Consider the following 13601-nt stretch of genomic DNA (forward strand, 5'->3'; position numbering starts at 1 on the left):
CTGTAGCATTGTGGTCAAAGAAGGGTCAAACCCTAGGAGGGTTCGCATAAGAAATTGTTAGTTTTTGGCCAGGCGCAGTGGTTCACACCTGTAATCCCAGCATTTTGGGAGGCCAAGGCACGTGGATCACCTGAGGTCAGGAATTCGAGACCAGCCTGGTCAATATGGTGAAACCCCATTCTATTAAAAATATAAAAATTAACTGGGAATGGTGGCATGTGCCTGTAGTCCCAGCTACTTGGAAGGCTGAGGTACGAGAATCACTTGAAGGCAGAGGTTGTGGGGAGCCGAGATAGTGCCACTGCACTCAGGCCTGGATGACAGAGCAAGACTCTGTCTCAAAAAAAAAAAAAAAAAGAAAAGAAAAGAAAAGAAATTGTTAGTTTTCAAGCTATGTATTAAATATGCACACAATCTAAACTTTATTTTTTCCCAGAAATCCAGACAGCAGTGCCTTACAGGAGGATGTGTGAATGGAGATATGAACCTTGTGCTACACCCTGTTTTAAAACCTGTAGTGACCCTGAAGCAGTAGCATGCAAATTTCTTCCACCGTAAGTAATGTTTATCAATAAGTGATCAAAGTCCAGCCTTAGCAAATTCTGTTTTCAGTTAATTTTTTCAAGATTTAAAAACAGCCATTCTGAAGTTGTATATGCTATTAATTTCACTTAAATCAAGAAGTAGTTATTGAACGTCTACTATGTGGTAGGCAATCTTCTTGCTGCTGGGGAGATAATACTGAACAAAATAGACAAGTATTTGCCCTCATGAAGCTTACATATTGTTGGATTGAGCAGAAAATAACCAAACAAAAATGTAAATATATAATGCAACATATTGTTATGGTGGATATGTGTTACAGAGAAAAATAAAGGAAGGTGAGGGAGACAGAGAGCATAAGGCTTGTGTGTGTGTGTGTGTGTTTGCTAATTAATATTGGTGGTCAGGGAAGAGCACCCTGACAAGGTAACATCTGGTCAGAGATCTAAATGTAGTGAAGGGGCTGGCCAGGTGGATATTTGCAGAAGAGTCTTTAATTTGAGAATAGTGCAACGGTCTTGTAGTGGGAATGTGTTTGGTGTGTTTGAGGATCAGCAAGGAGGTAATAAGTTAGAACAAAGTGAGCAAAATGGAGGGAAGTGGGAGATGAGACCAGATGACAATAGTAGTAGGCAAATCGTATAAGGCTTTGTACCTGTTGTAAGGACTTTGCCTTTTACTGTAAGGTAGAAGACATGGCTGTTAATGGATTTTTGAAAAGTATTGTACAAGGATGGCTGTGGTTTTGACTTGGATCAAAAAATAATTGAGTTGCGTAAAAATTGATTTTGACTCAAATAAACAATAACTAACTAGGTTTTGTCTTTCAGTGATTCAGTAACTTTCATTTTTCTTTTTTCTTCCACTTCACAAAGTTTAGAGGAGGCTAAGAATATCATATGCTAGTTAAAAGTTTTATTACTCAACTTCATTTTATGAAATAAACAGTTATATAAGCTAAGCTGTTTATGTTTTAAAAAAATCAATTGTGAAGGAGGTATCCAGGATATGGCTAAATGTGTTTCATTAAACCTCATTAAGACAGAAGTTAACTTTTCTTGTCTTTAAAAAGCGTTGCCTGGATTTGCCTCCAAGAACAAGGGTCTTCTGAGCAGCATTTACCTTTAGTGTCAACTTAGTTTGTTTCCATCTGGAATGAAACGAGGCCTTCAATACTTTTAGTTCAAATTATTTACAGACGAGGCAATGGAAATGTTTTTAAAATATTTAAATATATTAGTTAAAACTGCTAGTATATTCTAGAGGCAGATGAGCAAGCCTTTTTATAGCAATATCTGCATGAATTCTCTGTAGTATGTATTAATATAATAATTAGAGTTGGTTGCACCTGAAGGATTATATGTTTTTCCTTTGATTTAGAATAAATTGAACTCTGAGCCTTAATTGGACATAGGAAAATGCCCTCTCAGTCATTATTTTGTCTCCATTCCTTTAGCAGAAAAGCATTCTCATGTTCCTTCCTGTCTTTGGCCCACAACATGGCCTTTTGAAATTTGAAACTCTTCCTTGGCTTCTGTGCCCCAAACAAGGACTGGGGATTCTTACCAAGGCCAGATATCCTAGGGCTTGAAATAGAATATCTTCAGGCTCTTATACAACCATGTCCTTCCAGAGCACTGCCCCAGATTTGGGCACAGGTCCTAATATTCTTGAAAACTATAGCTTCTGCTCCTTCCTCTCCCTGTTCTCAAAAGAACTACAACCATGTTCATCCCTTCCACCTAGAGATCACTAATATCTTTTCAGTGAGTTTAGGATTAATAACAGGCAGGGAGACCACTGAAGATGCTGTATTTGTTCTACAAACACCGTCAAGGCAAGGATAGTGTCAAAGAACATGCCAATCTGCTTGGACGTGAGGGGAGTATAAGAGTGGAAAGCAACAGTGCAATCGATACAGGTTGAAATCTCAATAAACTGGCAAGGTGCCAGGGTTTATGCCTGTAATCCCAGCACTTTGGGAGGCTGAGGCAGGCTCATTGCTTGAGCCCGGGAATTCACGATCAGCCTGGGCAACATGACGAAACCACATCTCTACAAAAAAAATAGAAAAAATTAGCCAGGCATGGTGACACATGCCTGTAGTACCAGCCACTCAGGAGGCTGAGGTGGGAAGATCACCTGGGCCCAGGAGGATGAGGCTGCAGTGAACCAAGGTCACGTCACTAACTGCAGCCTGGGTGACAGAGTGAGACCCTGTCACAAACAGCAACAACAATGACAACACCTTAATAAATTATTCTTCCACATTTCTACTGACTCATGGAACATGGCCTTAGTGTGCCCCAGACATAAGTGTATGGTTCTAATATTCTGTGTTCAAGTTCTGCCTTAATCTTAATGCTATTCTCTTATCATGCTCTAGCTTGTGATTTTATAAAATGAAATATAATGGGTTGGTAGCAGATGGAGAAGTTCTTAGTGCTTGACAAGGGTATATAGAAGCATTTTAGGAAGAATACATCTTAGTTACATATGTTAAATATAGTCCTTTTTTTTTTGTTTTGGTATTTCAAACTTTTTTTCACTTTGATTTACTCTTTTTCCATGTAAAGGGTTGAAGGATGCTTGCCCTACTGCCCTAAAAATATGATCCTTGATGAGGTCACCCTCAAGTGTGTTTATCCAGGAGACTGTAAGTGTGAACCTTGCTTAATTTACTCTGAAAAATGATACGCTTGCATAGTTTTTCTCTGAGGCAAGTGGTTGTAAACAAGTTTTAGACAGACAACTCTCATAAGATTATTCTTCAATGTCTCTTACATAGCTTTTTTTCTAATTACTTTTTAAATCATGTAGATCTTCCACTAACATCTCTCATGCTTTCTCTTTTCCAAAACATTTTCCTTGATGCTAAAGAGCACTGTATGAAATATGTGGGTCTCATTTTAAGCAAATACAGTTTTAAAAAGAGCATCTTTGTTTCTTTGTAGGTATACCTGTGATTCCCACAGAAGCAACATTAATGCCACCAGCTAAGCCAACTGTGCCCATGTTTACAGGTATTGTTACAATTTTAGACAACAAAAGTATCACTATGTAATTTAAGTGTTGGCACACTTATCACAGCTGCTATTGTTAATACTATTCTATGGGCTAGGGAACCCAGCAGTCACTTTTGCTTCATTAAGCTTATCCATTGGCTCAGCAAGCTATGTTTTCTAGAACTTCCGGCCTCAAAGGATTCTTCTGCCTGAGCCCCCCAAGTGCTGGGATTACAGGAATGAGTCACACCACACTGGGCTGCATGCCTCATTTTCTGAATGGTTTCTGCATTTGGTCCATCTCATTTTTTTCAGTTTGTGTAGATTCCTTGGACTTCCCTCATATCTAAAAACCTAAATTCTACTCTTAGGTTTTATTAAATCCCACCTAGATTTTCACAGTGATTAAATTGGCTCTAATGAAACATAGACACAAATCAGGGTTTTCTTTACTGCGTCCATTTCCATGTTTGCGTTCTGTCTCAGGCTCTGGAGGAGGCATTCTGGGTTCGTAACCTTGCTTTCCTCCTGCACTGTGAAACTTGCCTCAGGGAAGGATTTAATAAATCCACTCACAGCGAGGCTCGACAAACATAAGGCATTATTCCTCAAGGTATTATAATGTAGGTCAAGTTCAGATATTTATTCTTTCAATTTATTTGACAAGCTTTAATTGAACACCAATTCTACCTGGCACTGTCCTGGCCCTCAGTGAGGAGGTATGATAAACAAGTCACAGCTCCTACCCTAAAACTGCTGATAGACCAGAGGCTATTGCAATCTTATAACAGGGGTAAATACAAGCAGCCCACAGGAGGGCCATCATATTTATTTTGGAGGTGTGGTGTCAGAGGTTAACTGAAGATAGGAATTGGGTAGGCTAAGATAAGGGGAAAATATGTTCCTATTAGAAAGACGGCATGTGCAAAGTCTGGAAGCGAGAGAGAATATGTCACATGAAGGAATCTTAAGCAGGTCCAGTGTATCTTGAATGTGCAGTTTGAGGGGAATTGCGTTGAAAGATAGAGTGGAAGAGATTATCGGGGGCAGGTCACAAAGGACTCATGATAAGAAACTGGATTTTTAAAAAGATATTAATAGCCTCACTGTAACCATCGCTAGTACCACTGCTTCTCTGGTTAGCTACCATTTGAGTAGTAATTATATGCCAGGTATTGGATTAAGCATTTGGCATACATTTAATCTTGAAAAGAGCCCTATGAGAGAGGTGTTACCCTTGTAGAGATGAGGAATTACTATACTCTTGTGAAATTTTAGGCATCAGTGAATTTAATATAATTTAGAGCATGCTGTGGGAGAAGGTGGAGGTACTTCACCTAGATCACTCAGTTTATAAGGTGAATAAGTCTATGAAATAAGATTGCATGTTTTAATATCTGGGGCATAGCCTGTTAATTATTCTAAGTATTGCTCTTTACTTTGAATTCTCTTGTATCCCCCAAATTAATATTCAACATAGATCTCAAATGTGTAAAATGATTTAAACTACCACAATCTATATGCAGAGAATACAAACTATATTTCATTACCCTCAAAGATAAGAAAAATAAAGCTATTTCTACGTCTATTTGCAGATGTCACGCTCTTAGGTTATTCTAAGGGATCTACTCAAACCTATTAGCAATATCGTATGAGTTCAGCAAGGTTGCAGAATACAAGAGCAATACACAAAAATCAATTGTATTTCTATATACTAGCCATGCACAATCTGAAAATGAAATCAAGAAAACAATTTTATTTATAGTAGTATCAAAAAATAATAAAATGTTTAGAATATATGTAGCAAAAAATGTGTAAACTTGTACAATAAAAGCTATAAAACGTTGATAGAATTAAGAAGCTGAAGAAATTCCATGTTCATAGATTGGTAGAGTTGTTAAGATAGCAATACTCCCAAATTGTATTTATAGACACAATACAATCCCTATCAAAATCCCAGCTACTTCTTTGCAGAAATTGATAAGTTAACCCTAAATTCATATGGAAGTGTAAGGAACTTAGAAAAGCCAAAATAGTCTTGAAAAATAACTAATTTGGAGGACTCATACTTCCAGTTTCAAGACATACCACAAAGCTATAGTTATCAAGACAGCTTGGCTATCGTAAATCCATACCCAGGTAATGTTGGTAAGCCTTTGATGATTTTAGATAACAGTGAACTCCTTCACTGTTAGGACCACTGAATTTCCCAGTCATTATAATTTTTTTTTTTTTTGAGATGGAGTCTTGCTCTGTCACTCAGGCTGGAGTGTAGTGGCATGATCTGGGCTCACTACAACCTCCACCTCCCAAGTTCAAGCGATTTTCCTGCCTCATCCTCCCAAGTAGCTGGAAATACAGGCATGCACCACCATGCCCGGCTAAGTTTTTTATTTTTAACAGAGACAGGGTTTCGCCATATTGGCCAGGCTGGCCTTGAACTCCTGGCCACAAATGATCTGCTCACCTTGGCCTCCCAAAGCTCTGGGATTACAGGCGAGACCCACCGCGCCTGGTCAGAAATATTAAAAGTTTTTAAAATGTCATTATGGTATGCTGAATAATGGCCCTCCAAAGATGTCACTCTGTTAGTCCCCAGAATTTTTGAATATATGACCTTATATGGCCACACATGTGACTAAATTAAGGTGCTGACTGGCTTATGCCTGGATCATGAGATGGGGAAATTATCCTGGAATATTCATGAGGCGCCAGTGTAATCACAAATGTCCTTATAAGAGAGAGGCAAGAGAGTTGGAGTCAGGGAAGGTGATGTGACAACAGAATCAGAGGAAATAAGGGGAAAGGAAGGGAAGGAAGAAGGGGAAGAGAGAGAGAGATTGATTTGAAGATTTTGTGCTGTCGTTTTGAAGTTAAAGGAAGGGACCATGAGCCAAGTCCAGGTAGTTCATAGAAGCTGTAAGAGACCAGGAAACAGAGTCTCCCATTAGAGCCTCCAGAAGGAATGCAGTCCTACTGATATCTTGATTTTAGGACTTATTTTGGTTAAAAATTAATTAATTAATTTTAAAAATTGACAAAGAAAAATTGTATATATTTATTGTGTACATGTTGTTTTGAAATATGTGTGCATTGTGAAATGGCTACATTGAGCTCCAAAACGGCTAATACACTGGTGTTGTTTTTTTTTTTTTTTTTTTTTTTTTTTTTGTGTGTGTGTGTGTATTTTTTAGTAGAGACGGGGTTTCACCGTGTTAGCCAGGATGGTCTCGATCTCCTGACCTCGGTGTTGTTTTAAGCCACTAAATTTGTGGTAATTTATTACAGCAGCAATAGGAAACTAATGAGGTTATTTTTAAACACTATCAACTCTGGGCACTGCAATTATGGCCGAGAATAGTTTCAGCCATTCGCTGTGGCTCTTCTGTGATCTTTCGGACTGAATATTTTAGAGATAACTCTGATATTGGCGCCTTTAGAAGGCGCCTCACAGATGTGTTTACCAATCACATCTCCCGTTTTCATGGGCCACCCCTAAACCACACCCACCAACTAGGGTCTCCACATGGTCCACATCAGCATTTATTCTGCTCGCAAGGAACACATTCTCAAGGTTCACCAAAATCAAGGGGTCAGCCTCATTACTTATTTTCAAAATGTAACAAAATTTTCAACTCCTGAGGAGTGGTTAGTGATAATATTAATATTTTTTTACCCGTTCACACAATTGTGTTGCCACCATTAAGAAAGTGAAGGTAAGCCGGGTGTGGTGGCTCACACCTGTAATCCCAGCACTTTGGGAGGCCCAGGCAGGTGGATCACGAGGTCAGGAGATCGAGAGGAGGCCATCCTGGCTAACACGGGGAAACCTCGTCTCTACTAAAAATACAAAAAATTAGCCAGGTGTGGTGGCAGGCACCTGTAGTCCCAGCTACTTGGGAGACTGAGGTAGGAGAATGGCATGAACCCAGGAGGCAGAGCTTGCAGTGACCTGAGATCTCGCCACTGCACTCCAGCCTGGGCGACAGAGCGAAACTCTGTCTCGAAAAAAATAAAATAAAATAAAAATAAAAAAAGAAAGAAAGTGAAGGGGTTTATAGAATGGTGATTAAAAGCCAAATTTCTGAAATCAGAATTCATTTCCAAGTTCAAATTCTGTCTCTGCCACTTAACAGCCTTACTTCTCTACAGCTTAGTTTGTTCATCTGTAAAATATCGATACTATTATTACCAACACTTCAGGATTCTAGGAAAGAATACATGAAATAATCTATATAAAATTTCTTAGCACAGTTTCTGTCACATATCAATTCCATACAAGATAAATACATTCCACTAATGAGGATTACCTTTTCATTTCTGACAGTTACGGAAATGATTACTCCATCAGAAATCACTGTGTTTGATATGCTAACACCAACTACAGGCTTGGAATGTGAGGTATGACTGGGCAGTATCTTCCAGCTCTTTGTCATTTCCGTATATCATCTGCTCAAATTTCTGTGTCAATGTCCAAATGCTACTAAACTTTTTTTTGGTATGCTCTCTAGTCTATCCTTGCTAAAAGATAATAAGAAATATGCATTTCATTGGAACAATTGTAACTGATATTTCTTATTAATTAACTTCTAGTCACACTAAGAAAAACAAAATTGAAATAAGATCTTAAGTCTTAAGTGTTATTCCTTAATAAAGAGTCATCTAGTATGGATTTATCTGTGAATCAGGCATTCATAAAATATTTATTAAGCATCACTCAATGTCAGTCACTGTGCAAGATGTTAAACATACACTGGTAAGCAGAAAAGGTAAAAGTCATTGGCTCCTAGAACTAGTAGTTTTCTCTCCTAAGACTTGGGCAGAGATCTTATTTCAAATATACCATTTGCTCTGATAAACTAATTATTTATTCAACCAATATTTATTTGGCACCATTTCTGGCCAGGCACTATTCGGATCCTACGGAAAAAATATAAAAGTAGGCAAACATTTCTGCCTTTCCAGAGTTTACATTCTATTGGAATTTCTGAGATAGCCCATAAGCAAAATAAATGAAGTTATATAAAATGTCAGTCAGAGGTGCTGGTCAGGAGAAAAATGATATTATTTTTAATAAGATGGTTGGAAAATCTTCACTGATAAGGCGACCTCTAAGCAAACGATGTGCAAATTTGAGAGAGTGAACCCATGTAGAGGACTGGGGCAACAAAGTTCCAGGTAGAGGGACCAGCAAGTGCAAAGGCCTTGAGGCAAGAATGTACCTACTATATTAAAAGAATGACAAGGAGACAAGTAAGTAAGAAAGGAATAAAATAGTAAACAATAAAGTAGATTATGTTAGACCTTGTATTGTAAAGACTGTGGCTTCTGTTCTAAATGACTTGGGAAGGTGCTGTATATTTTTGAGTCAAGGAATTACACCATCTGAGTAGTTTCAAGATCATTTTGGCTGGTGTATTGTGGGTAAGGTGTAAGGAGACAATATAACTGGTTAGGAGGCTATTGTGGGAATTTAGGCCAGAGATGATGATGGCCTGGTTCAGGTGATAGCAGTGAAGATGGTGAGAAGTACCTGGATCCTGGATATATTTTGAAGGTAGAGGCCACAGACCTTACCGAAAGATTAGATGTGAAGTGTGAGTAAAAGGGAAGCCATAAAGATTCTAAAATTTTTGCTTTCAGCAACTAAAGGGCTGGTGTCAACCAGGATGGAGAAATCATGGGGAGTGAATGTCTGGAGTGGGTATGATCATGAGTTTACTTTTGCCATGTGAAGCTTGAGATTCCTCCCAGACAGCAAAAAGCTATGGTCATACAGATTTGGTGGACATACATGGAATATACATAGGTCATGCTAAGAAAAAATTTTTGGAATTCTCATCAGATAAATGGTATGAGACTGGGTGAGATAATAAAGGGAGTACAGATAGAGAAGTGAAAAGGGCCACTGCAACTTTCATAGGTTGAGAGAAGATGACAGACATGCAAATAATGTTAACCAGAGAAATAGAAAATGTAGGAGGCTGCAGGTGATCTGAAATCTAAGGAAAAAAATATTATAAGGAAGGTGGAGTAATAAGCTATACTGAATGTATTAATAGGTCTGAGATGAGGTCTGAGAACTGATCATTGGATTTAGCAAGGTGAGTTGTTGGTGACCTTGTGAAAAAGAGTTTCAGTAGAGTGGTAGGTCTAAAATCCTTTGGGTGGTTTAGATGTCTAAGAGGGCTATAGTTTTCTTGTAATTGCTTTCATTTTTCTGGCTAAATGAAAAGCAAAGTCAATACCTGAGAAGTGATACAACTTTCACACAGAAAATTTTGGAAAATTGTACTCTTAAATTTTGAAGTGCTCACTTAAGAGTCTTATTACTTAGAAAATTAGTAATTTCTCTTAATCTTATTTTTAAAATCATATATTATATTGGAATGATAGAAACTGATCCAAAAGATTTAGGGAGAAGCAAATACAAAAAGATACTTTATTAGTGTATGGTATGTAATAGGTGGTAAATAGTTGTTAATTTTTATTCTGAAATCCCCAGACATGCAGTAGAGTATTGGTCAAGAGTACAGATTCCTGAGTAACAATGCCTAGACTGAGATGCTTTCTCTACTATCTTCTATCTGTGGGACCTTGGGCAAATTACTTTAACCCCACACTGTTTACTCATCTATAAAATAAATATGAAATAATAGTATCTACCTTAGAGGGTTATGAGAATGAAATGGATTAATTAGAAAATGTCTAGTTTAGCATTGCTATAATTATTACCATAATTTAAATGGAATGTGATTTATAAACTTTGAAACACCTATCACTTATTTATTTATTATTTGTTTACCTAGACATTTTGAGTTACATATAAAATTAATTTATGATTATATAATCTAGGTGCTGTCAAACTGATGTTATATATACATTTTTAATGAAATATTTAGATAGTATTAAGTTGTGATTTTTAAGTTGACATTAATGGAAGTTATATTCATATGCTAGCTTTACACAACACAATGTAAAAGGTCAGCTGTCATTTTATAAATTTGCTTGCAAAAAAACTAATCTAGGGAATTTAGGAGAATATCGTTTTCTTCAGATGTTCGAATATATGGGTAATCTAATACCCAATCAATATTAAGATAAGGCTTAAATTAAATACATATTGAATATTGTAGAAATGGTATATCAATAAGAAGTTGTAGTGAAATTTTAATTCTTTATCTTTCAAAAGTTTTTATATTTAATAAATGTACACATGGGCAATATTAATGTGAAATTTAAAAATCAATTAAAAACGTTAATTGAGAATGGAAAAAAAAAACCCTAATTTTTTTTATTAACAGCCTCAGCAATTTGATCCTGTTTATAATTGTAGCCAATACATATGCCTTAATATGGAATGGCAGTTATACAACTGGTCTCTTAATTGCCCAAAGGAGGTGAAAATGCCTGACTGTGGTTTCCGAGGAAGGCCAGTTCAAGTGAACAGTGATATCTGCTGCCCTGAGTGGGAATGTCCTTGTAAGTTTGCATTTCTTAAGTGATAATCTTCTTTTTTTTTTTTTTTCCAATCTGGTGAGAGTGTTACTTTTTTGAACCTTTCACCTCATCGAGCCAAAGTTATTGTTTTTGAGTTTTCTTTATTTGATTTATGATTTTGGCTTAGATTATATAACAGTATAGTATATATATAGTACATATGTTGTCAGACATAACAAGGCTAATGTAACAGATTTTTTTAAAAAGAGCAATTATTACTAAAAATGCAGATAGTTAATAGACTAAATCCACTTTCCACCATTTTTGTAGGTCGGTGTTCCATGTTGTCAGAACTGAGCATTATTACATTTGATGGAAACAATGCAGCATTATATAGCATGGCTTCTTATATCTTACTAAGAATTCCTGGTGAAATTATAGTTGCTCATATTGAAAAATGTTCCATGAATCAGGTGGGTCATAATTCATTTTTGCAGTCATTTTGTTATAAATCTATAGCTGATGTCTATTACAACATCAAGAATTCTCATAGGAGGAGGGACCTCAAGAACTCACTGAGATACTGAGATCGGTCTTCTGATAATGTTTCAGAAACATTTCTGAAAACCTTTCATATCAATCTATTTAGAGGCATATAATATTAATCCAAATAATGTTTTTAAAAGTCAAATAATGCTTTCAATAGTATTTTCTTTATTTTTTTCCAGAATGGAAAACCCTTAAAAAAGCTAGTGAGTATTTGCAAAGTGTTTAGTACATTCATTCTGTTTGTCACTACAATTATGTTTAACTCCATAAAGTTTTAATTTTTTTCAAATTAAGGCTCCCTCTGGAAGAATCTCTGGACTTTGTTTTAAGAAGTTAAATGTGACAACATCCATACATAAAATAATTGTCAATCGGTTAGCAAGAAAGGTAAGAACACAAAGTTAAAAGTTTTTATCACATTAGATGAAAATAAATTATATAAACAGTTATTTCCAATAAGAGGGAAAATTAAGCATATCAATGGAATTTAATTGTTATTATATATACTAATCATTTCATGGACAATATAAAATGTATTTCTTAATATTATATTTTCTCTCAATAATGGGCCAATTATTGCAAATATTTTCCCCTGTGAGGTTAACTGCAGGAACCATGTTAAATACACTAGTGACTGGTGAGATAATGTGATTGGCCAGTCCTCTTTGTGTCAGAGTTAATATCATGTTTCAAATCAGACAGAGTGGAAAAGATATGAAGGAGAGGGATGATAATGTTGAAAAGTATAGTAGCCAAGAACACCAGAATAAAGACCGTTAAGAACAGATGGAAGGAGTGGATTTGAAGTATTGACATAATTAAGTTTTTGGTAAAAATAAGATAGCTAAAATAAGAAAAAATATGAAAAAAAATTTAACTTTTTTGAAATAAATTGAAGAAGCACAATACATTATAAAAAAGCAATGCATTATAAAAAATGAAAGGAGCCTTTTGGTTTTACAGGAAAAACTCTTATCCCATATATTTGCCAAACAGGAGTGAGTTATGAACTCAGTGTTTCACTCAGTTCTAAGTTATACTCTCTAAAATATGAAAAAAAAAAGTGTAAAGATTTTTCTTAATATGGCTGAGGTACTATGCACTTTCTGGAAATAATTCGACCTGTTAGCATACATCCATAGATTCTAGACTGAAAATAATATTAAAATAGCCTAAAAATGTAAGAAGATATTTAAAAGGTTTAATTAAGTAAAACAAAATATATAAATAAGGTACTTTTTTATAATGATAGCATTTGCATATACCTTTGAGTTTGATGAGGTTGATATACTTACAGGAAGTGGGTGAGAAGTAAACATAAAGCTGGTCAGTGTCATTATTTGTAGCATTTGGGTGGAAGGACTTATTTTTGACCCCAGATGAACTCATCACTGGTCATTCACTGGTCAGGCACTGTATTCAGCTAATGATGAGTTATTTTTGAAAATCACTTAGTGAGAGTTTAACATGATAACACCACATAGGTCCTGATCTCAAGTAACATATACTTTTGCATGATTTGCATAATGTAATTATCTGCTGATTAGAAAGCAAGAGGAGGTACAGTGAGAGAATTATGACCAAGATATCATAGAAATAAAAAGAAGAGTAACTTAATGTTTTATAGTTTATAGGCGGGTCGAACAGGTCTTTTTTAGAGGAGGTCACACTTAAGATAAATCTTAAAGAACAAGTAGAAAGAAGGAAGCAAAAGAGAAAATATGTTTCAGCTCAAGGACAGCAGTATGAACAAGATGTAAAAATGAGAAATTGAATGGTTGGTGAGGCATAGCTTTGAGAAATTTGCTGCTAGTTACAGCTCATGGCTTCATGTCATTGCCATTATTTAAAGCACTATTTTTCAAAGTATAATCATTGGATTGCCTACATTAGTATCACCAAATACCTGTATAGACTGTCTATACTTATTTAGTACATGCTAAAAATACAGTCTATAATCCAATGCAAACCTGGAAAGTCGAATCACTGGGAATCTTGATCTGACAAGCCTGACAGATGATTGTTATGAACATTACAGCTAAGCAAACAATGATTTAGCAGATC

At 36.0% G+C, this 13601-nt stretch overlaps 1 protein-coding gene across 1 annotated transcript in view; it reads left to right on the forward strand.

Moving 5' to 3' along the window:
• OTOGL (otogelin like) overlaps positions 1-13601 on the forward strand; it is a 239565-nt gene that overhangs the window by 184485 nt on the left and 41479 nt on the right. Inside the window, exons 35-42 of the mRNA XM_023219423.1 lie at positions 437-554; positions 3120-3199; positions 3498-3566; positions 7876-7949; positions 10853-11030; positions 11319-11461; positions 11717-11740; positions 11832-11924. Coding sequence (XP_023075191.1) covers positions 437-554; positions 3120-3199; positions 3498-3566; positions 7876-7949; positions 10853-11030; positions 11319-11461; positions 11717-11740; positions 11832-11924 — 779 coding nt within the window. The remainder of the gene's footprint in view (positions 1-436; positions 555-3119; positions 3200-3497; positions 3567-7875; positions 7950-10852; positions 11031-11318; positions 11462-11716; positions 11741-11831; positions 11925-13601) is intronic.

This window comes from Piliocolobus tephrosceles, chromosome 10 (assembly GCF_002776525.5).
Source record: "Piliocolobus tephrosceles isolate RC106 chromosome 10, ASM277652v3, whole genome shotgun sequence".
NCBI classification, from domain to species: domain Eukaryota; kingdom Metazoa; phylum Chordata; class Mammalia; order Primates; family Cercopithecidae; genus Piliocolobus; species Piliocolobus tephrosceles.